The 23,309-nt window shown below is 43.4% G+C and overlaps 2 protein-coding genes across 2 annotated transcripts in view; one reads left to right on the top strand and one right to left on the bottom strand.

Annotated features, from left to right (window-relative positions):
- Positions 1 to 9,904, bottom strand: part of ppm1lb (protein phosphatase, Mg2+/Mn2+ dependent, 1Lb) — a 56,358-nt gene extending 46,454 nt beyond the window's left edge. Inside the window, exon 1 of the mRNA XM_080844901.1 lies at positions 9,177 to 9,904. Coding sequence (XP_080701027.1) covers positions 9,177 to 9,575 — 399 coding nt within the window. The 5' untranslated portion in view covers positions 9,576 to 9,904. The remainder of the gene's footprint in view (positions 1 to 9,176) is intronic.
- A 1,245-nt stretch (positions 9,905 to 11,149) lies between these two features.
- On the top strand, positions 11,150 to 22,716 carry nmd3 (NMD3 ribosome export adaptor). Its single transcript, XM_080844338.1, has 16 exons — positions 11,150 to 11,218; positions 11,501 to 11,557; positions 12,797 to 12,931; positions 13,154 to 13,250; positions 13,782 to 13,862; positions 14,388 to 14,516; positions 15,482 to 15,572; positions 16,210 to 16,288; positions 16,389 to 16,485; positions 16,668 to 16,785; positions 19,191 to 19,336; positions 19,787 to 19,899; positions 20,043 to 20,115; positions 21,270 to 21,376; positions 21,708 to 21,778; positions 22,306 to 22,716. The coding sequence occupies exons 2-16, from the start codon at positions 11,514 to 11,516 to the stop codon at positions 22,437 to 22,439; spliced, it is 1,515 nt and encodes a 504-aa protein (XP_080700464.1). The 5' UTR covers positions 11,150 to 11,218; positions 11,501 to 11,513; the 3' UTR covers positions 22,440 to 22,716.
- The last annotated feature ends 593 nt before the right edge of the window (positions 22,717 to 23,309 follow it).

Genomic DNA, 23,309 nt, shown 5'->3' on the forward strand with positions numbered 1-23,309 from the left:
ACACACACACACACACACACACACACTCAAAAACACACACCCTCACGCACACACACACGCACATGCGCACACACACAAACAAACACACGCAACCAGACCAAGCCAGATATATACGAATGCACACACAGACAGTGTCCTGATTCTCAGCTGTGGCTGGTGTCTGGCAGGCATCAGTGGCAGTGTGCAGGCAGGTGGCCAGTCCCCTGGAACAGGTGAAAGGGACTCAGAGTTGGGAAAGGACACTCCAGTCAGGTGGTCCTCCATTCCAGGGGGGGTAGTATATTAATGCATATATTAAAACACATCAAAGCCATTACACCACCATGACTGGATCTCTATACCATAGCTAACTACACACACACACACCACACACACCACACATACAGACACATACATACACACACACATACACACAGACACCAGACAAAATGATTACCATAACACCATTAAATGTTCTATACCCTGGGAAGACACAGACCACAAAGATATGTAAAGTACTATAAATCGAGTTGGATTACAATGTCTACTACATGCCTGAAGGTAAATGTAGAAGTCCTGTGGTAATCAAGCCAATTCTCCAAACTGATGCCAACACCATGTGTCCAGACAGGCTGATTAGCCCCCCAAGCCTCTGGCCTGTTACTCATGGCATGTTATATACCCCCCTCCCCTTCGTACATGCACGTGTGCAATGCGCAGTAGTGACATCTAGGCATGCAACACCATGCAGCAACATGATGGCCGCCAATAACTTATGCCTTCACATGTCAGGATGCTATTTGTCATGACAACCACCGTAAGAATTCCAGTACGTTATATCAATTGTATCGACTGTAAGAATTGTTTGTTCCTCTGTCTTGACTTTTTTTTTGTTTTGTTTTTGTTTTCGAGTGTGTATCAAAGTGTCACTTTTACGGAATGCTATGCTTTACTTTGATGGCTTGTTTCTGTTAATTTTCCTTGTGAGACAACTGACCTTCAAAGCATTGCAGGAATTTTAATAACATTGAACTGCCACTCTCCCCCCTCTCCCCCCTCCCACATGACACTGTTTCTGTCTATTCTCTCAAATGTGTGCAGACACGCCAACAACTTGTAAACCACATCCTCTCAAGGCTTTGCCTTTCACACTTGTTTTAATCGGCTAAAACAGAATGTTTTCAACCTCCTTAGAATCCTCAGCCCCCCCCCAACACACACACACACACACACACACACACACACACACACACACACACACACACACACACACATACATACACACACTCACACACTCACACACACACCTTAGCATCTAAAACTCCGCTCACTCTCCTTCACATCAGGGGTTCATGTCCACTTTCTACCTATAGACTGATATATTCTAACAGGCAGGCCTGTGCCAACCTGACTCTTAACATTCTCCATGGGCATTTGGGGCCGAGGGGGTGGGTCTGGGGGTGTCATCTGACACAGTGCTTTGTGGCGGCGGTGTATTTTTGGCGAGATAGTCTGACCCGGTGGAGTGCGCGGTCTGTTCCATTGTCCCGGCCGGAGAGACAGATGCTGCCTTTTTGCCGTCACACAAAGGGCATCTTTGTGCCCCGCTAAGAAAAGGGGTGAACTCCTCAGAGACTTCAAAAACAAAGGAACGAAAAAGGGGGGGGGGGGGGGGGGGGGGGGGGGGAATGAGAATGAGAATGAAAGAAAGCAATGATGGAGGGATGGAGTGGGAAAACATATTGCAGTGTCTCTCTCCTCAACTTTGTGGTTCTAGAATCTTCTTCCAGTGCCCACGGATGTCTTTTCACGTTAAACCCAAATCGACAGAAGTATGTGTGTGACATGTGACAGAGATTGTGTTCCCTGTACATGGCCTGCTCTGACGGAGGCAGGGAGAGGCAGAGAGCACATATGAAGAGCACACTACAGACAGGAGATGGAAAGTAAAAACCATGGAGGGATGTGTGTGGGGGGGGGGGGGGGGCTGTAGAGAAAACCAGGATAATTGGATGAGAATAGTGTGTGAGAGACATTATCGGGGTTGTTTACATGGCCTCAGCCCATGTGAAATGAAAGAGTGGGATAAAGACAGAGAGTGGATAAAAGCGTTTTTTTGAGAGGTGGGGGAGAGAGTAATTTTGAGTCCCTTCACCTGGTCCTCCATCACAGGGATAATTACATGAAACTGCATCCATAAATCAGGGCATTCACTCGGAGACCGGCCGCCTCTGGGCACCGCCATTACCAGTTCAAAGAATTTCAAAAGCATGAACCACATCTCAACAACAGAAAGAATAGAGAAAAAAGAGAAGGTGAGAGAAAGAGAGGGCGAGAGTGAGAGAGAGGGAGAAAGAGAGAGAGAGGGAGAAAGAGAGAGAGAGAAAGAGAGAGAGAGTGAGTTAGTGAGGGAGTGAAAGAGAGTGAGTGAGTGAGAGAGTGAGTGAGAGAGAGTGAGAGAGAAAGTGAGAGGGATAGTGAGAGAAAAAATGAGTGAGCGAGAGAGAGAGAGAGAGAGATAGTGATAGAGATAGAGAGAGAGAGAGTGAGTGAGCGAGAGAGAGAGAGATAGAGATGAAAGCCAGGACTCTTAAAGGACTACAGCCTTTTATGATGCTTTCACTGAGAGTGGGCACGAGACGTTTAATCGGTACTCATTACCTTGGTGGGGCCGTCAAAGCCTGATAGCTTGGCAGGCAAGCAGTGTCTTTCTGTGGGATGACTCCTAAGGTGGGCCCTTAAGGCTTAGATGAGGACCGTGACCTAGAACCTGACGAGTTCCAAGCCCACAGGTGCCTCTACCTTTCACTGTGAGGCAGGGCTGTCTACACATGTGGCACAGGAAGGAAATGACAGCATGTCAGGGAGATAGCAGATGTATCCATTTTCAAGAATCTCCATTTGAAATCCAGCATAATAAACAACCCGTCTAATATCTGCACTGACGTAAACGTACATCTCGTAGTGAGTTATTCAAATAAAAGCAACAAAAAAAAAGAAGGATTCTTAAAGTCGGCATCCCCCAAGATTTAAGCCAACATGAGCATTATCTGAGGCTGAATCAGACCATGTTGCCATAACACATCCGCATACTATAAATGGTCAACAATAACAGACTTATTCTCATAATACAAACCGCAGCTGTACCTTGACCCTGACAAGGAGAAACACAAAACGAGGAAACCACAAAATGTCTCAAACAGCAGACCCTGAATAGACTAGAGGTCACACACACACAGAGAGAGAGAGGCAGCGCCTTCACGTTTAAGTCAGATGTGAATGTTCAATTTATTTTCTGTACGTATGTCAAATCCTCCATCAATGGTTCTCTTCCTCTCCAGTTTGTCATTGCTTTGGAGACTGAATCATTACAGATGTGTCAAACCAAATACGACAACTTCCTGTGTGAGGGATGTGTTTAGAAAAGAGAGAGAACATCCTATTACAGCTTAAATTCATCCTCCTCTCTCCCTCTCTCTCTCCTTCTCTCTCTCCTTCTCTCTCTCTCTCTCCCTCTCCCTCTCCCTCTTCGCCCAATTTAATTCGGTCATTGCGATAATCTGATTTCTGTTGACATGCCGTAGGCTTGTACGCTGCAGAACTGGAGGAGGAGGAGGAAAGCCACATTCTAATAACATGATGCTTTTCACTGACTGTCTTCCCTGGTAAGACCCGTCACACCTGTATGACTGTATCACAAACTGGTATGAAACGGTCCTTTCACATTTGCACTCTCCCACTCGAGAAACCCTCACCATCACCCTCACTATCCACAGCACAGAATGAGCTGCTATTCAATGCTGCTGTCGCATTCTAATGGCTGCTCTACCTGCACCTAAAATGGCGTACATAAAGCCCCCAGTCTACGTGGGGTACATTCGCTTAAGAGTTTAATAATTCTGATTAAATCCCCAATTGTTCTATTCTGTCTTGCGGGGCCTATAGACCATATGGGCACACCCTATGAGTGGGACTTTCTGGGTGGGGAGGTGGGGGGGACGCAGTGATGCTAGCGGTAGCATCCGGACCATACGTGGGTCTGAGCGTCCACGGTGAGTCAGGCTTGCGGTCATGTCCCTCTCCCACTCATTTCCTGTTTCTCTTTGCTATCCTGTCCGACTAAAGGCAAAAAGACCCAAAATAAAACTTAAGAAAGAAAGTGGGATGCTGTTTCAGCACGGTGGTTCCTATTGTGGTAATGATCAGGTTTGCCAAGGAAATACCCTGATTTATATGTTGTCTTTGGCTCTGACTGGAAAGTTGCATTTCAAAAACAGCTTTCGTGTGTGCAATAAAACAATAGAATCATCAAACAAACGATTATATAAGGGCCTACTGTTTGGAATTGTTTAAGAAAACTAAACAAAAAAACAAACAGAGGTTGCCCTGGAGAGACTTGGAATGTAATTAGCTAGCAGGTCACTGCGACCCTGTACCCTGTCCCCCAGAGCCTCAGGCAAGGAGCCAAGGGGCTAGCCCAACAGATATATGCTGAGAAAATAACTCTCCCAATAAACTATAAAAAGATCAAGAACAAACTCTGCAGCCCCAGAAGAACAAACAGACTACCCCTATAAACAATCCCCAGTGCACAAAGAAACACACAAACACATACACACACAGAGACACACACACACACACACACACACACACACACACACACACACACACACACACACACACAACGCCCTAAAACTTTGTGATTACTTAAGTATTGCATCTGGAAAGATGTGACAGCCAGTGATGCCATGCAGGCATGGATTATAGCTGTCATGCTGTACAGTGCCATCCAAAACATTTGAATAGGGTGGTCCTTCCATTTATCTTTCTGCTATCGCCTCTCTCCCTCTCTCCTCCTCGACTTTGGCCCCTGAAAACTCTTGGCAGCCAAATTCAGATCGATACCCACATCCCACTGAAATGTCACCCAAAGGTCACCGACTCTCATCCTGCCTGACAAATAAATATCTCCGAGTTCAAGAGTGCTCAAGTCAAACTGGCTGATTGAACTGTACCCATGAGCCCTTCAAGGGAGCAGCTGGGTATGAGCCAGATATTTAAAAATGCAACTCTATTTCTGTGGTGTAGGAATTAAAGTAAAATGACGCCTTTGTGCTTTTTCTCGGGGAAGAAGGCATAGAGTTGTGTGAAGAGCCACGAAAACAGTTTTTTGTTGTTAATGGCGGTATATTTTTTTGAAAAAAAAAGTGATTCGAATAGGAAATACAAGGCTAGTTAATGAAAGCTTAGGCACTTGCAATGAGGCAACAGTTGCCTTCGCTTTTTTCAGAAAAGTTAAAGGATAGCCATCACTCTGAGGAAAATAAATCAATAAATAAAGGAAACAGAGTCTCAACTTGGGTCATCAATTAGTAACCGACATTTTAAGACCGACTAACTGTGCCAACCAATCAAAGACACTTCTAAACAGACAGGCATTCACACCTGCCATCTGTTATTTTGCAAGTGTACCTTACAATAAAGACAAAAGGCAGACTCGATTGGCGTTGGTGGAAGTTTACTACAAGTGCTAACCATACTTCCACCATCTCCATAGCAACGGCAAGACAATTACTTCATCACCATTACAGTGGCCAGCCACCTGCTCGCCGGGGGGGCAGAGAGAGCAGGGGCTCTAAATGAGCTGCGCTTCACACAAGGTGTCAGACATAGAGAGAGATAGAAATAGAGAGAGAGAAAGAGAGAGAGAGAGATAGAGAGAGTGAGAGAGAGAGTTAGAGAGCGAGAGGGAGGAGAGGAAACAGAGCGACTTAATAAGGCTAATTTTTCATATCCTGCATACTCTTCATCATCTCACTCAACAAAACCATTTCACTCTGAAAAAGAATGAGCTTCTCAAACTATTCATTCAGCTGCGTGTTTGTATGTATATGTGTGTCTGTATGTATGCATGTGTGTGTGTGTGTGTGTGTGTGTGTGTGTGTGTGCACTTGGTTATGTGTGTGGGAATGTGTGTCTATATCTATGTCTAAATGTGTATGTGTGTATGTATATGCATGTGTGTGTGTGTGTGTGTATTTGTGTGTGTATTTGTGCGTGCGTGCGTGCGTGCGTGCGTGCGTGCGTGCGTGCGTGCGTGCGTGCGTGTGTGTGTGTGTGTGTGCGCGCACATGAGTGAGTGTGTGCACTTCGGTGCATTTTACATCGTATGCATGTTCCGGTGCACCAAACACGTCAAACAACCAGTCTGACATGCAAGCCTTTTCAGAAACACTAACAAAATACTCTCGAACCCATGGGATCCACAACCATCTAGACATAAACACACACTCCTAAACCTGCCACTAGCAGAAGGGATTGATGCTTTCAGGCAAGCTGGTCTCAAGTCTTCATCCTTCTTTCTACTCTTTTAGCATTTTCTTAATCAGTCTTCTTGCCTTTGCATTGTTGCTCTTGGCTTACAGTTTGTGAAATTGCCAACGTCTAGCCAAGATCTCTGAAAATACCTTCAAAGTCTTTTTGTGAGGCAGAAATACACCTAAAACTGACCAACATTCCTTCCTGTCTCTGCATATACAGCAACCCTGGGGCCTGGACTGAGGGGCTAGTTACACCACATTCTTGCCATGCTGAATTGGACTCTAAGCTACCGTACTGCTTTCGCCCATTGTGGGTTACGGAGGTCACTAGAACAGCTAGTAAAGGTGTGTGCACATCAAACTGCTGTGGCGCCTGGAGACTGTGTTAAGGCGTTTAATCTCTCTATCTCTCTCTCTGCCTGTCTGTCTCATTTCCTCTTTCTCTCTCCATCATATCTATCACTCTCTCTCTCTTTGCCTGTCTCATTCTCCCTCTCTCTCTCTCATCTTCCTCTCACTCGCTCTCTGTGGTGTTGGACATACAGGGTAAATGTTAACCAAGAGAAGGATGAATATCCACCCAGTGCATTTTTTAAACTGAGCTAAACAAGTAGGCTAGACACTAGTTAGCCCAATGGAAGGTGGTTTGAAGCTAGCTACTATGACTGACAAAAGGCAGCTGACTGCCAGTAGCAAGTTTGCAATTGTTAAAAAGAAATGTGCTAGTCTAATATGAACAACAACATTTTTCTTGAATTGCGTTGAAATATATTCTAATTAGTGAGAAAGTGTTGCTGTTCAATTAAGCTAGCTAGGTCGTTATCGCTCGGCAGCTAAATGGTTTTGCCAGCTCATTTTGTGGTTTTAAATATCTATGGTGAAATTATTTCAGTTTGTGTATTAGCACTTTCTGAAAAACAAGTCAGCACATTCTAACAATACCATGGTAATTTAATATCATGATTATAGCAACCAAAATGTTCATACCATTTTATCTCTAGGCACAGCCAACACAGCAATGTGTTTACATGGGTACCGTGCTACTCTGTAAACACAGAGAGGGGTGGTTGTTCACAGCCACGAGTCTCTGTTCTGCATCCCAGGCTTCATCTGTCGGCCTCCCAGCCAAATCCCCTCCCTTCCAGCTACCACTCCGGTGCCCAAAGAAGGCAATTAATTTCAGCCATTTGGGAGGAAATGGACCCCAGAGGTGAACGCTGAGAATTGAATGCTTTCAGAGAAACTGCATTATTGCATTGGCGGAGCATCGTGTAATGCAATACAGACCAAAGATGCGATCGTGAGACTGCGATTCGAGCAGAAGTAGAATGGATTGGTAAGCAGAAGAGAGAAGAGAGGAGCCATATCCTGCTCATGATACACAGCACGCACTGCAGCACTTCCGACATTAGCACAGCAGGCAGGTGCTACACAAGGCAGAGGCACCAAACCAAAGATTGTGCGCAAAATCTGTACAAAATGGGCAGCTGCATTAGGGAAAAACACACCTGGATATATTTTCTTTAAAGTTTTAAGTTTTTCGTTTGCTCATCCCCATGGTAGGATATGGGGATGGATGTTTCGTTGTACAGCTTTATGTTTTATTTCTTCCAAAGTCATGTGGAAACTCAAGAAGCGGTCAGAGATTTCACTGCCACCGCCCCCCCCCCCCCCCCCCCACATGCCCACCCCCAACATTCCCAAGCCCATGTAATTTTCTGGCTTGTCTTAAAACAGGAACTGGGGAAAGAAGTGCTGTGCCTCCAGCTTAAAATTTGGAAAATAAAACCTCTGCCAGGCAAACAAGGATTTTGTTTTTCCATCGGGGTCAAAGACGGCACTCTGTGCCTTTAATTCAGAGAAAAAAACATCGGTCAGGACACCTTTTGGCCACATGGAAAGTTTAATCCAGGGGGGCTCAGAAGGGCTACTGAGAACATGCTCGTGCCCTGACAGACAGCGGCTGAGTTGACAGCAGATCTGTCCCAGATCTGGCCCTGAGCTGGCCCAGCCTCACCCATGGACGTAATCCTTTCAGTTGAGACACGTCACTGCAAGTCAGTTTGGATAAAAACACAGTCCATAAAAAAATGTATATAACTTTACACAAGAATGTGCTTATACTCATGTCTGTCCAGTTCAACTGTTGTTCAGTTTAGGATACAGAGAACATGGAAGAATCCACCCCCCAAGACATTTCTGTATAAGACCTTTACTCTTTTATGTGGTGCCCCCTGATCCAGTAGGGAAAAACCCTGCAAACCTAAGATCTAAGAACACACGTGAGACACACAGAGGAAAATAGAAGAGAGGAGGGAAGGGACGAGCCATAAGCAAACGCGTCAAGTGCAGAGCAGAGTGGACAACATCGTAAACAAGGAGACAAGAAACAGTAAGATGGTGTCAAGTAGGCCTAAACGGTTGTGTTTAAAAGCTTAACTGTTGTGCAGTGTATACAACAGTAACAGCTGTCACAAATGAACAATATTTGTAACCACAGACCAAGACCCTTACACTGGCCCTCTCCATTTCTCTCCCCATTCCCTATTCGTTGCACTTCTTATTGACTCTTCACAGTGTACAAAAACCTGTCTTGAAGCTGAAGTGTCTCTTGGGTACACATACAGGTCTTAACACGTTATAATCCCATTTTACATGCCCCCCTCATCACAATAATATAATCAGTTTAAAATGTATTAAAATGCATGGTATGTTAGTCGCATTAAAAAAACTTGGTCGAACTCTATTAGGCTACAGATGTGGGCTACTTGAATGTTAGTGTTTAATCTAATCAAGATAACGTGTTTTATACAAAATGGGCTCAGGTAATAGGTAGGCTAGTAATTGGCATGCTTTAATTAAATATCTCACACTTACTTCACCGCCATGGCCATCGAAAACCCCAAATATGGATGGGTGACTCTTGTTCACAACATCGGTCAGGACTTCAAAACGGTCCTCCATGTGGTCACGTCGGCCTTGTATGGAGTAAACAGCTACATTGTTGCTCTTCATATCCCAAGTTTTCGCGAACTCCGCATCCAGGACGTCCAGACCTCCGAATTTCTCATTTTGCATAATCTCCGCCACTTTCCCCTTAACCATTTTAACGGCATCTCGGCTTGACTTCACGATGGTTTTCACCTCGTCCGTGTGAAAGAAATAACTCCACAATGCCAAACTGATGCATAAAAGGAATAAGGTTTCTGGTCTAAGCAAGAAATAACGCATGATACGACCCAATAGAGACAACAGTGTCATCGTATCTGCTATCATTTAAACGAACAAATATTCACAGCAGGTTATTTGTCCGAACAAGTCATTCCATCATTGCAGCAAGAAGGAAACCTGTAAGACTGCGGTGAGTGCAAGTAGCTCTTCTCTTTCGTTCACGGTATGCTCAGTGCGGTCGGCACACGCAGATAAATCAAACAGCGATTATTCTCGGAGCTTCACATGTGTCGCCTTCAAGGCTTTGAAAAGTCTGCAGCTATAAGCACAGCTACGACACGGCATGCCGCCCCACCGTGAAGAATAGGAGATCTGTTCACTGATGTAGCTCAATGAACCATGCAAGCGCGCACAGAGCGCGCCGCGTAGCCTACTGCTCCACAATAGCAGAATGTCAGGAAATACCGCTACGGGGGAGTTCTTTTCCTGCCGTCACAGCTGTCACCTGACAGCCAGAAAGACGCACTAGCTCCTCCGCAATACCGGAGACTAGAGCGAGCGCAGCCGTACGCTGCGCGCCTTGAATTTAGAGGTTGCACTTTCTGTGGATATGGGGTAGGCTATATCCTCGAACTCTTCCATATCACTGTATCGCCCACAAGTCAAGGGGTAGGCCTATAGTTTATGTCAGGGCAAAATTCGCCATCAGTTGCAGTAAGGAGCCTATAACCGCGAAATGCTGACCGTCTTGATGTGCATATGAAGGGCCAAGCAGAAATTCAACGCTAGTGTCAATCAATGTTAATGTTATCTGTGTCAATCAAAAGTTAAGGGCTTGCCTCGAGGCTATGGCTACTGGTGAATACCCTTAAATTCGACAGCTTGATTTAAGACTACAGCTTTTACCTCTTCTCAGCTATCATTTCGAGTGTCCATATTTAGGTGTAGCCTATATGAAACTTAACAGGCTATTATCGCCTATAGTAGAAAAGTCATTGAATCATGGCTATAGGCTATTATTATATAGCCTATAAGCGATCTCCTTATTTTTTAAATAGCCTATACAGGAGGTCATTTCCATAGCCTACAACAATAACCTTGCGCAAAAAAAAAATCAATCGATCACCCACACTCAAGGTAGAGACGATCAATCACCCACACTCAAGTTAGAGACGAATCAGACCCACCAGGATATTGCGAGGGTTTGTGATGGACAAAAGTGACTGATTTGCTGCGGGAATTCAAAAAAAATTCCCTGTGAATATTCCTAGGATCTACCAGGATCTTATGGTTTGTTGTGACTGCTGCTGCCAATAGTGACTGCATTGGCTGCGGGAATTCTTTACAAGTGTGTTAATAAAGCAATTACAAATTATACAGAAATTCCATGACTGCAGATTTTTTTTTTGGGGGGGGGGGGGGGGGGGGGTGTGGTAGGCTACTACACTGACCACAACATATTACACATGCTGGCCACATAGGCTACTACAATGTGGCAACAAGAGAAATCTGCAATTGCGGGAAATCCTTGCAGCTTTGAGATAGCAAAATCATGGAGGGACTAGGCTCTCTTTTAACTTGTAATGTTAATGCCGCCCACAGCACAAGGAGTGCTTTGGTCCTCTCAGGCAGGTTGAAAGACGACTATGGGTTCTCTCGAACCAGGAAGTGTACGTGATGTCATCATTTCGCACCGTACATGCTGGGTGAAACGTGTTACCACGCCGTCATCGTGCTGTTTAAATACCGTAAGAATAAGATACAACGATTTTATTTTGCATAATGTGTAGTTATCGCCAACTAACAACTTAAATAACTTGTTCCTTAACTTTTACTGGTGCTAAAAAGCAAGCGTAATGAAGTAAAGAGTTTTGTCGTTAACTAGTTGGCTAATGTTAGCTGGCAAATGCACATCAACTAACTCAGATAGTATCTTTCTTAAGGTATATATGTGTGTTGTAGGCCAATGATCGGACAATATGTGGTAGTAACTGTAGTATTTGTGCTGTTATCTGCAATTATTTTCCCAGGGCGCTGATCATCATGGAGTATATTCAGGCTCCAGCTACCGCCAGTCAGGGAAACATGTAAGTCGACGCTGTGGTTGTCACATGATTTGTGTTTAAATGATGTGAAATGGCTGTTAAAATGATGTCCAATGGTTGTGTAAATTATATGCATGGGTTGTGATATTGGTTTCACCTTGGATTGACAACTGTTAGCTTACTGACAGCTGTTAGCATCATATACTGCAAGGTTGTATGTCTGAGACCCACGGCCGAGCTTAGTAATGGTGAGAAGAACCAGCATGTTGAATTACATATCTACAACTTATATAACGTAAACCGAAGGAAGTGTTGTTTTAATGTTGACAATGAGATGGGTCGTAGACCTACTCTACGTAATAGTAAATACAAACAGAACACCAACAGTGCAGTCTTGGACAGGTTTGATTACAATAGTAGGGGTAAAGTTTTTATTCGTGGGAGAAAGACAAAGTACTGCAGAATGGTAAATGCAGAGAGCTCTTTATTCTGTGTTCCTCATTTAGTTTAATAACAGTGTAATGAAAGTTACCATCTGGTTGTGTGAAAGAACTTCTTATCAAAGCTATCACTGTCCTCATAATGATTGAGTCGTGGGTTCACTGCTGAGCTGTGGCTACATGGTTGGCACTCTGCATCCATCTGTTTGGTCAGGTTAAGTAAGGTTGTCATAGAAATCCATCCATTTGGTCAGGTTCAGTAAGGTTGTCATAGAAATCCATCCGTTTGGTCAGGTTCAGTTAGGTTGTCATAGAAATCCATCCGTTTGGTCAGGTTAAGTAAGGTTGTCATAGAAATCCATCCGTTTGGTCAGGTTCAGTAAGGTTGTCATAGAAATCCATCCGTTTGGTCAGGTTAAGTACGTTTGTCATAGACATCCATCCGTTTGGTCAGGTTAAGTAAGGTTGTCATAGCAATGTAACCGGTTGTCAGGTTAAGTAAGGTTGTCATATACATCTATCCGTTTGGTCAGGTTCAGTAAGGTTGTCATACAGGACTGAGTGAGAGAAGAATTTACTGTGCACAGCGGAAGGGGAAGATGACCGGTGTATTTATTGATTAATGTTTGATCTGTGAATTACTGATGTCCAATCTGATTTTCTTATACAAGATAACATAATTTGAAAAGAGCTTGATGTGTTTGTATACACATTAGGGAAGTGTGTCCGCTTCCATTGCTTTGCATTTTATATTTTAATATGTCTGCATTGTGTGTTTCTGGTATAATTTCTATTTTATTTAAAAAAATCTTGTTCTGTCATATACCTTCCTGTTCTTCAGCCTCTGCTGCACGTGTGGCATCCCCATCCCCCCCAACCCTGCCAACATGTGTGTGTCCTGCCTGAGGACATCAGTGGACATCTCTGAGGGCATCCCCAAGCAAGTTACCGTGAACTTCTGCAAACAGTGTGAAAGGTAGGGTACTATTTTCCACGCGTCATTGAGTCTTCATCTCATAAGCTCTCAGACATAAAGGCAGTTGATGAGCAGATTGAAAATGGGTACAGTCAGAGCCATCTAGACTAGTTGGTCTGCTGCAAAAGAGTTTAAAAGCGTGAAGTTGTTTTTATTATTAGAATGCCATTATTTTTGCCGTGGATGTCCCAGATCTGATTTTCTTTCCGTGTTGTCTGATAGGTACTTGCAACCCCCAACCACGTGGATGCAGTGCGCCCTGGAGTCCAGAGAGTTACTCGCCCTCTGCCTCAAGAAGATTAAGGGAAACATGACCAAAGTATGTACACATCGTCACAGATCCTATGAAAGTCAGTCACACCTTCCAGTTTATATTCAGTTAGCTGGAGATTTTATCCATACCCATCGAGATGTGTCATTTCGGTATGGAGCCCGCCATCTTGGTTTGGACCTTTCTCAAACTGCTAGCATAGCTACGTCAGTTATCAGCCAGTTCTAAACATCAGCCAGTCTGTTAAACAATCAATATGCTAAGTTTAATAATATATTAACATGACAACGTGAACGTAGCCGTAGCCGAACACACGCATGCCGCTATATAACCCGGTTACCGACCACCTGTTCAGGCTACACTGACATCGGAAAGCCAAGAGAGTGCAGCTATTATCATTGATGGATTTTCACAATGAATACAATGAATGATACATATCGAGTCACACTGTACTGACATGGTTCCATAGGGTTGGTGTATTACTTTTTTAGTTTAGGGTTTTAGTATGATATTTCATGGTGCGGCATTTGTCTCAGTCTATCTTCCTCAGCCTCATTTCCATGCTGTTGTCTCCATTAGGTGCGACTGATTGATGCAGGCTTTCTGTGGACCGAACCCCACTCCAAAAGAATCAAGCTGAAGCTGACCATTCAGAAAGAGGTACTCCACACAGACACGGAACATTATGAAAAACATCAGGAGGCATTGGGATTGGTGGAGCATGTTGGTAGTGCATCACCAACATGGTGATTCATCTTGGTTCACAAGGATGTCTTGTAGTTTTTACTCACTCTGAAGCCGGATGTTTGAAAACTGTTTGTTCAATAATTGTCTTTTTGGACGGAATAAGAACACTGATTAATCGCTGGTAGTAATGAACCAGGGATGGAATCGCTTGGATTAGGCCCATACGTTTTAGCATTATTGATGATTTTTAAATAACCATACGTACACATTTGTAATATGTTCTCTCAGTTCATGAAACTTTCCCACATATTTGGTTGTGACCCGTTCTTTTATCTGCTGATTTGTAAAGCACTATGAATTGCTTATGTGTATGAATTGCACCATAGGCCAATAAACTTGCCTTGCTTTGCCTAAGCGAATGAAAACAGGACTGGCCGGCCAGACTGAGTAGAAATGAATAGAGGGTAAGCTGACAGCGCCTGTTTGTGTTATGGACAGGTGATGAACGGGGCCATCCTGCAGCAGGTGTTTGTGGTGGAGTATGTGGTCCAGTTCATGATGTGCTCGGACTGCCACCGGATCGAGGCTAAAGACTTCTGGAAGGCTGTGGTGCAGGTCCGGCAGAAGGTGAGGGGTCTGCTGGAGAGGACTGCAGTTGTGCTCGAAGCCTTTTAAGTGTGTGTGTGTGTGTGTGTGAAAGAAAACTCTACATTGAAGTTTGCCGTGGGTGGGTTGCGTACTGGTGTACACCAATGTTCTATAAGTAACCTCAAAACCACCTAACCAGTGTGCCTGGGAAATCTCTGTACTGTGTGGAGATTGTTGTGCTGGAAGCTGTGTGTGTGTGTGTGTGTGTGTGTGTGTGTGTGTGTGTGTGTGTGTGTGTTGTCTTGTTGGGTTGGTTGTGTAAGTGAAATGTTCATGCTGTGTGGGGATTGTTCTGGGTAGGTTGTCTAAGTGTTGCTTAGGGGTGTGCACTGGAATGGCATTGCAAGCAACTGCATCAGCTCATAGCAGATTTAATAAGCCCAGCAGTAAGAAGAAGATCGCAGTGCACTGCAGTGTCGACCGATTCTCAATTTAGACTCCCTTCATTATGCCTTCTGCGGGGAAACTTTGCTTACCAGACGTGGTTCTAATTGAAGTGACAAAATGACACAGTCAGTAAGAAACACATCACATTCGGGTGCAGTGTGGCGAGACTAATATAGAAGTAATATTTAATCATTACAAATTCACCCGTTTATTAATTCTGGCCATCTCCGCTGGCATAACTGATTGCTGATCTGGCCGTCTTGGGTCTTTTGTAGAACCGGGTCATAGACATAATACAGTGTGTGGCTGAGATCATTTGTCGGGATTGGTAAACGCTCTGTGTCTGAGGTGAAATATTGGGAATGTAGACCAATGTAAATCTTTTGTTTAGTTGGTGTTTATGCATCATATTGCAATTACAAAAATGTTCTCCGTTTACTTTGTAGTGCTCTTTTCTTTCTCTCTCATGCTGTAAGGAGACACGTACATTAAATACATAAGATGAAGTTTTTTAATGGTAACTTACAATGTCCCTATATTTTATTCTCTTTTTGAAGACTGTGCACAAGAAGACGTTCTACTACCTGGAGCAAATGATTCTAAAGCACAGTCTGCATTCGAACACATTACGCATCAAAGAGATTCACGGTAGGTGCCCCTCATTATCCGCTAGATCAGAGAAGGAGAAAATCCACACTCTTGCATCACAAAAAAAATAAAAGTTTTGTCTGTAACAGGCAGAAGGCTCTGTTGTGTATTATTTATTTATTTTTTAATCTTAAGATATATTTGTTAGATTGATAAAGTTATTGATTTCATCTGCTTTTGCATCACACTGTTTTTCAAATGTCATTTTTGATCAAAAACACAGCAGTGTCTGTGGTGTTTTTGCCTTTAGATTTTGTAAGATAGTTGATTCAGTTTTTATCGTCTCCTTTAAAACCTATTGATACTAAACAAGCTCTCTTTATTTGTGCTGTATCATGTTTTAGAATGATATATTGTTACTTCTTGAAACCCATCACTCTCACTGATTCTTTCTTGTTTGTTTGCCTTTTTTCCCCTTTGACTCTAAATACATTTGGGTTCCTTGTCTGGAGTTGACTGTGTCTAATTGTTAACTTCAGAGATGGCAGTTTGTTGAGGCAGACTAACATGAGTACGTCTGTAACAACCAGCCCAGCAGATGGGTTCATTGATCGTCGTACATGTCAGACTGAATTAGGTTTGCAGCTTGCCTCATGTGTGCTCCTTTCTTCACCTTGGAACAATGCCTGTCTTCCAGACGGCCTTGATTTCTACTTCGGCTCAAAGCAGCACGGGCAGAAGATGGTGGATTTCCTGCAGTGCACAATCCCTTGCAGGTAATGCTTGTACACCTGCTGCTCCAAGTAGCATTCACACTTTTGGGGGAATAGAAAAAGTTAAAGGGAATAATAACACTCCTCTCCTTTTCCTCTCTAGAACAAAGTCATCACAGCGGCTGATATCCCACGACGTTCACACAAACACATACAACTACAAAAGCGCCTTCTCTGTGGAGATTGTGCCTGTGTGCAAGGTACTAAAGATATAAATAATAATAATAATTAAGTGCAGTACGGCGACATTGTGTCTGTGTTTATTGAAGACTCTCGACCTGCAGGGTTTTTGGGTGGATAAGATCCAGCTGAATGTCTGGAATGTCCTCACTCTAACCCCAGCTCTTTTTGTTGTTGTTGTTATTGTTGTCGTTGTCTCCAGGACAACGTGGTGTGCCTTTCTCCGCGTCTGGCGCAGAGCCTGGGCAACATGAGCCAGGTGTGTGTGTGCACCCGCGTCAACAGCACCATCCACCTCATGGACCCCACCACACTGCAAGGTGAGTACCCCATTGCTCTCTTACCCCACTAGAGTAACACCCCAGAATGGAGCGGTACTGAAGGGTAGACCTGGGTTATGCAGCCTAAGGGCTCAGATACACATACGTGTTTTTGTAAAAACGGGACGCGAGCAAATGCATTGATTCCTATGGTACGGCGGCGTTTAAAGCGTGCGCCCCTACTCCACCACGCGTTGCGTCTTTGAAGCGTTTTTAGGTGCGCTTAAAAGTTGAACTATTCTCAACTTTCCAGCACAAGGCAGGGAAGCGCACCGCTTCTGTTTTGGCCGCCGCACTTTGCCAAGGCGTTACTGAAGCGTTTCTGCCTGAAAAAAGACGCGTATGTGTATCTGAGCCCTAAAAGCGTTGTTGTTCAACTATGGTGAAATGATTGAGGCATTCATTTTGAACACCTTTTCTGAGCATGATGGGCTCTGTAAAAACACACCTGTTATATTGCAGGACTAGATTTGACCACTGTACTTTGGGTTGAGGGTACACGGGTACACGAGGGACGATGCTGCTGAGGTGGCCTAAGACCGACTAAGCCCATGAAAGATTCTACTGTTTACTTTGGCAAAATTGAACTTGGTTCAAGTTAGTTAACTTGTTCAGTGTAAGAGACATGTATTGAGACGGCTTAGTGAAATAATGCGTTTATTCAGTCACTAGCCACGGTCAGCTCGACACAGCGCGAGCGTGCACCAAGCATGTATGCTGCCGGGAAACTCTTCTGGATTTTGAGGAGGTCTTTTTCCATACATTACAGAAATGTACAGACATTTATAGTGTAATATTAACAAGAAGGTGTAAGGTGGTCAAATGGGAGGTCTAGCTTGACCGGGGCTATAGCCAGGTATGGCCATATATATGCTAATGGATTTTGGCCTCCACCATCTTGTCATGGTTGTAGACAAAAGCCAACTAATGTCTCTGGCTCCAAGACACACAAATGCCAATAACCAGGTCTGATGCCTCATCAACATGGCCACCTAAATGGCTCTAGCCTGGTGCTATGCAAACTTGTGGGGCTCGAATTGATATTTGGTCTTTTAGGTAAAGTTATGGTCTGATACGAAATCCACCTAAATCTAACACCCCTGACTACACAAGTCCATCACTCATGTTGTTTTCAGTTAGAATCTGCACTGCTGTTTTGAGCTCCACTGGCTTCTAAGCATCATCAGCATTTGATCCATTGATTTAAATTTCCTGTACATTGTTCCCTTTCAGCGTATCTGATTCCCATTTAAATGCGTTTAATGTGGAGTTCGGTCCTGCCGAGGAGCTGACTGCTGAGATTCCTCTCTTTACTTCAGCGGCATAGCACACTTGCTGTGTGCACTTGCTCAAGCCAACACTCTCACCCACACTCATACTAACACACACCCACTCACACTATCCCTCTCTCGCTCTCTCTCTCTCTCTTTCTTTCTCTCGCTCACTCACTCTCTCTCTCTCTCACACACACACACACACACACACACACACACCCCGACCCCGCCAGGCACTTATCCCTGCTTTATTTCTTTAAAGACATGAGTACGCCACTGCACGTATCTGTTATCTTCTGTCAAGAGGAAGATGATGCCATTGGGGTGTTATATACTGAAGACATTTTGTAGTTCCCTGTCTGTACTTGAAGCCACCATTTTTTTTTAAAGCACTCCCTACTACATATAGTAATAAAGATGAAAGTCATCTTTCACTTCCATAGAGTTGAAAAAGATTTGCTGTCTGATGGCTTGTTAGAATAAAGTGAATAGAAATTGCTTGTGAATTGACACGTTTTATCATGTGCGGAAAGTTCCTGTGCGGAAAGTTCCTGTGCGGGTGAAAGTGAACCTTGTAGCCACAGAAGAGTAAGCTAAGTAAGGCCTGGCAGTGAAAAACCTCCGTCATCTTTTTTTTAGAATATGTCTGTTTTTAATTCTTTATTTTTTTTTCCCTCCTCATTTCGCACTGAACTGTACCCCATCCTGGGCCCAGGTCTGGTGAGCACATGTCCATCTTGACTTCTGCTTGCTTGCATACCATCGACCATATTGTTCACACATGCAGGCGCTCAAGTCACGATGGTGCACAGATTAAAGATACTGGGCAATGGTACTGAAGCAGCAGAACCGGCTGCTTCCATTTTAATAGCAACTGCTTTTACTTTCATTCAAATTCCCTTCTCTGATTGTGCTATGTCAAAACAAACATGCAAATATGTGACGTTTGAAATTGCAGCGCACATGTTTCCACTTTCTGTTCTAAAAGGGGTTCATTTTGTTCCAGTGCCGATAAACAACTGCTTTGCCAATTTGGTGAGCCATTTTAAACTCCTGTCAGAAGGGGTTCCGAAGAGTTTTGCTTTGAAGATGTCCCTCCTTGTTAACGGGTTTTGTCATGTTCCACCGCAGTTGCCGAGGTGGATGGCAACACTTATTGGCGGTACCCCTTCAACAGCTTGTGCAACCCCAAACAGCTGGAGGAGTTTCTCGTTATGGATATTGATGTCATTAGAAACCAGAAGCTGGGGGCTGGAGCAGGCATCATATCCAATAAGGTAAGATGAAGGATCACTATGATCTAACAGGACAGACAATGTATTTTGGGAGTTGTAGTTTTCAATGTATTTTGAGGCTTTGATGAATGTCTTTGATAGATGTTATTGTTTTGTTTATTAGTATTTGGTTTCCTGGTGATGTGAGGCTTGCTTGTGTCATTTCAACTCTTTCCAACAGTTGAAACTGAGTTTCAGGAAGAGTTTTTTTTTTGTGTCTGTTTTAATTTAAAAACATTCCTGTGGGACTGTCGCTTCTTTTCTGGGATATTGGAAATACTTGAAAGAAAACAGTTTGCCACAGCCAAATATTTTTCTTTGCCATGTTTTTAATCTTCCAGGAACGTTTGTCAAGTACAGCTGTCCTGAATCGTAAACCATTGTGTGTGTTTTAATTGTGTGTGTGTGTGTGTGTGTGTGTGTGTGTGTGCGTATGTGTGTGTGTGCTTACAGCACCTTCTGGCTGAGGTGTGGGTCCAGAAAGTGTCTGAGCTGAACACAACTCAGCAGTACTTCTGCCGTACGTCCCTGGGCCACCTGCTCAACATTGGGGACACGGTGCTTGGGTAAGAGACAACACTGTGTGTTGCTAAGGCTGGTGTTGATTCATTACTGCTTATGTTTTTATGCACAGAACTGATTTTTGGTTTCGTTATGTGGTCTTCTGTTGTATGTAATGTTTATTTTGTCACCGTTCTTTACCCAACAGTTTTGATTTTGCAAATTCCAACGTCAATGATGAGCACTTCAACAAGATAAACCCCCAAAAGATACCTGATGTGGTAAGTAGCTTTTCTGAGACTCTCCTGATGTAGTTTAGATTTGTTTTTTTTAAGCCCCTTCTAGACCATTCTCCCCTGACAATGGTGTCATAGCAACAGTGGTTTAGAATCACATTTGCTATCATTCCTCCTGCGTCTTATGTTGAACTTTAAAAAAATGCTCACAGCTTTAAGCCGAATCTCGATTCTTCTCCTTGCCCCTTTTGCTTAATCTTGTCTTAGTCTTAACCCTAGCACTTGCATGTGTAAGGGCCAAGGGCTGAGATCTTTCCCCTATGAAATGAGACGCCACTAGGTTTCGGGTACGTCATGCGTGACTATGAGCTATGAAACTAGCGATTTAAAAAAAAGTCTAATGAAGAACATGGTTGCAAATATATGTGTATACAACTGTGTAGAGCACGAAACAAGACTGTCGTCATTTTTAAATTAATTATAAGCCAAAAATACTTACATGCAGTGTATGTAGCATGATAGCTGGCAAGCTACCATATAAGCCAATGGAGTGGTGGTATACGCGCTAATTGTATCGGTAAAACTACCGTTTGAAAGTTTCAGTTAAGACCGACAATTCTATGCATCGCTCGTGTAGTACATTTCAGATCAAACCGAGTCATTATAAACATATAAAAAGTTGTGTAGATAGCTTTATTCATGTAAAATATTCCTCGCTTCAAGCAGCCTTTTTTTTTTTGAAAATTCCCGAGCTGGTTTCACGGTGTGCTCTGGGATAGCCCTTGGAGTTAAGGTAGCCCTCCGATCATCTCAAAAACGAGGGCCATACACCCCTTAACCTTACTCCTTAATCTTGATCAAGTTGGGTATTGAGACAACACTAGCTCTCACATGAACGCGCAATTTCAAGGGTAAGGGGTAAGATAAGGGGTAAGGGGAAGTATTGAGATTGGGCCTTACTCTGAATTGAGTGGAAGAATCACATTAAATAACGATTTAGCACTCATAGTGCCGTTATAATGCAGTGAATGGACAATTCATTATGTTTCTGCAATGTATAAGGTGTTGACATCTTATGCGCTCAGACAAGGCAGCTAATAGCTTTTTAACTTTGTTTTATCTACTCACCATCGCTTCTGTGTGTAGATTACTCCAGGTCGTTATAATTGCTTATGAGGATGGTGGTTGTTTGTGCACAGGTTCTCATTAAGAAGAGCTACGACCGCATGAAGAGGGCGAGGCGCAGGAACTGGAAGCTCAAGGAGCTGGACAGAGAACGAGAGGACATGGACTCAAGCGATGAGAGGTGAGGGGAGAGTGATACTGGGGGGGAGAGAAATTCAACAATTGAGAATAAAGCTGTCTGAATTGCATCCTGGTTTCAAGAGATGATAATGTGTTTGTGTCTGGTAGTTACGTTTTCGATAATGATTGAGGATAGGAATTTAATAAGGAATAATATAGGAAAACTGATCATTAGTGCTAGTGTGTGTGTGTGTGTGTGTGTGTGTGTGTGTGTGTATCTGGTGGCTATACTTACGATAATACGATTGAAGTTAGCGAATGAAATTAAGACGTAACTTAGTTGTTAGTTAGTTGTGCAGTTTAAGTAATGACTCTGTCTCTCCCTCTTCCAGGCAATACCAGGACTTCCTGGAGGATCTGGAGGAGGATGAAACCCTGAGAAAGAACGTCAACATCTTCAGAGGTGAGTGGGATCATGGGAACCCAAAAGGACTTCCTCTTTCATCACATGGGCCTGAAACTAAATATAGCTTTCCCCTAATTTACCTGTGTTTTGACCTACCAGTGCAGTCAACTTTATAGTAAAAAGAAAACGGCTATACAATGTAATCCTATAGGGCAAGCATCCACATCAAAGTTAAGTGCTGATTTTTGCAACTGACAGGCTCATCATGTTATTATTAGTGTCTGACAACATAGAATGGTTCTCTACAGAAATAAAACTGTGTCTGTTTACCTCAGGAACTAAATTAACTGGTAGAAAATCTACCAGTGGTAGAAAATGTCATAAGTTTACCTTTCCCTTCTTCCGGTCCTGTCTAGAACTGTCATTTAGAATAGAATGCAAGTCTAAGCATAGATATAGTTTAGGTCAGCTCTCTCTCTCTCGACTTTGAACCCCAGCACCCCTTCATATACTTTACACGTACGCCACTGTCAATCAGTGCAATTGCCTTTGTTCTTACATGGGGAATTGTGTATACGCTCTAGATGCTGATAAGATCCCAGTGGAGAGCGACGCAGAGGATGACGGTGCCCCCAGGATCTCTCTGGCTGAGATGCTGGAGGAGCTGACTCTGAACGACGCCACCGGTGGAGAAGGCGCCGAAATGATGACTGAATGAACACACCTGCAGTAGATCCATCTGCAACCAATTACTCTGGTCTGTTCTGGGCTTTTCATCTTCTTGTGGCAACCCAGGATTTTCAGGCGTTTCATGATATACTGTGTGAAGTGGAGTAATGGCTAACCGTATTCAGAATTATATGGTTGCCTCTCATGGGTTCTATAGTTATACATCCATTCAAAGGATGTTCAAATATGCAATAACCTCATTGTCTGATATCAGGCAAAACACTAGCAGAAATGGTATGTGAGAGTTTTGCTGAATAACCATTATGACAAACCACACAATAAAATATATGATCTATTGATATGTCTAGTGATTTTTATTTTGCACATTTCTTCTTGTTGAAATTTTGTCTAATAGAAAACAACATTTTCCGATGAACAAACGTTAACTGTTCATAAAATTCTTGAATTTGCTGCCTTATACTATACTGCATAGAATTGCGTACCCTATGCCATAGCCGGACGCTCACCTACCACAACAACTGTGATTGGTCTGTTTGGTAGCATCACGATATCTCCTACATTTCAATTTGCTCCTTCAGGTTGCGTTTTAATTATAAAAACACACAAAGATGAACATAGATGGCAGACCAAACTCCGTAGATGGCTGTATTTAGGACTTTTTGCCTTAGATTTTCTGAGGTACTGAAAAATACATTGTACAATCTGATGATCCCGTCATAGTAACCAAAAGGTACAGCTGATGTGATTTTCGAGGCACCTGCTACCCAACTATTTAACATTAGCTTACATTGGCAAGCTCACTTAAGACAAAGTAGACAGCTTGCTAATGAAGTCGACAACAACAGCGATGTGTGGTAAGCTTTCTAGATAATCAGTTGGCAGACGGCCTTATATGCAA

Source organism: Sprattus sprattus (assembly GCF_963457725.1).
Source record: "Sprattus sprattus genome assembly, chromosome: 9".
NCBI lineage: Eukaryota > Metazoa > Chordata > Actinopteri > Clupeiformes > Clupeidae > Sprattus > Sprattus sprattus.

Excerpts from the sequence above, each read along its gene's own strand:
- nmd3 (XM_080844338.1), top strand. The coding sequence starts at position 11,514 with ATGGAGTATATTCAGGCTCCAGCTACCGCCAGTCAGGGAAACAT. Across the intron at positions 12,932-13,153 it reads TTCTGCAAACAGTGTGAAAG|GTACTTGCAACCCCCAACCA; the intron begins GTAGGGTACTAT and ends GTTGTCTGATAG. Across the intron at positions 13,863-14,387 it reads AGCTGACCATTCAGAAAGAG|GTGATGAACGGGGCCATCCT; the intron begins GTACTCCACACA and ends TGTTATGGACAG.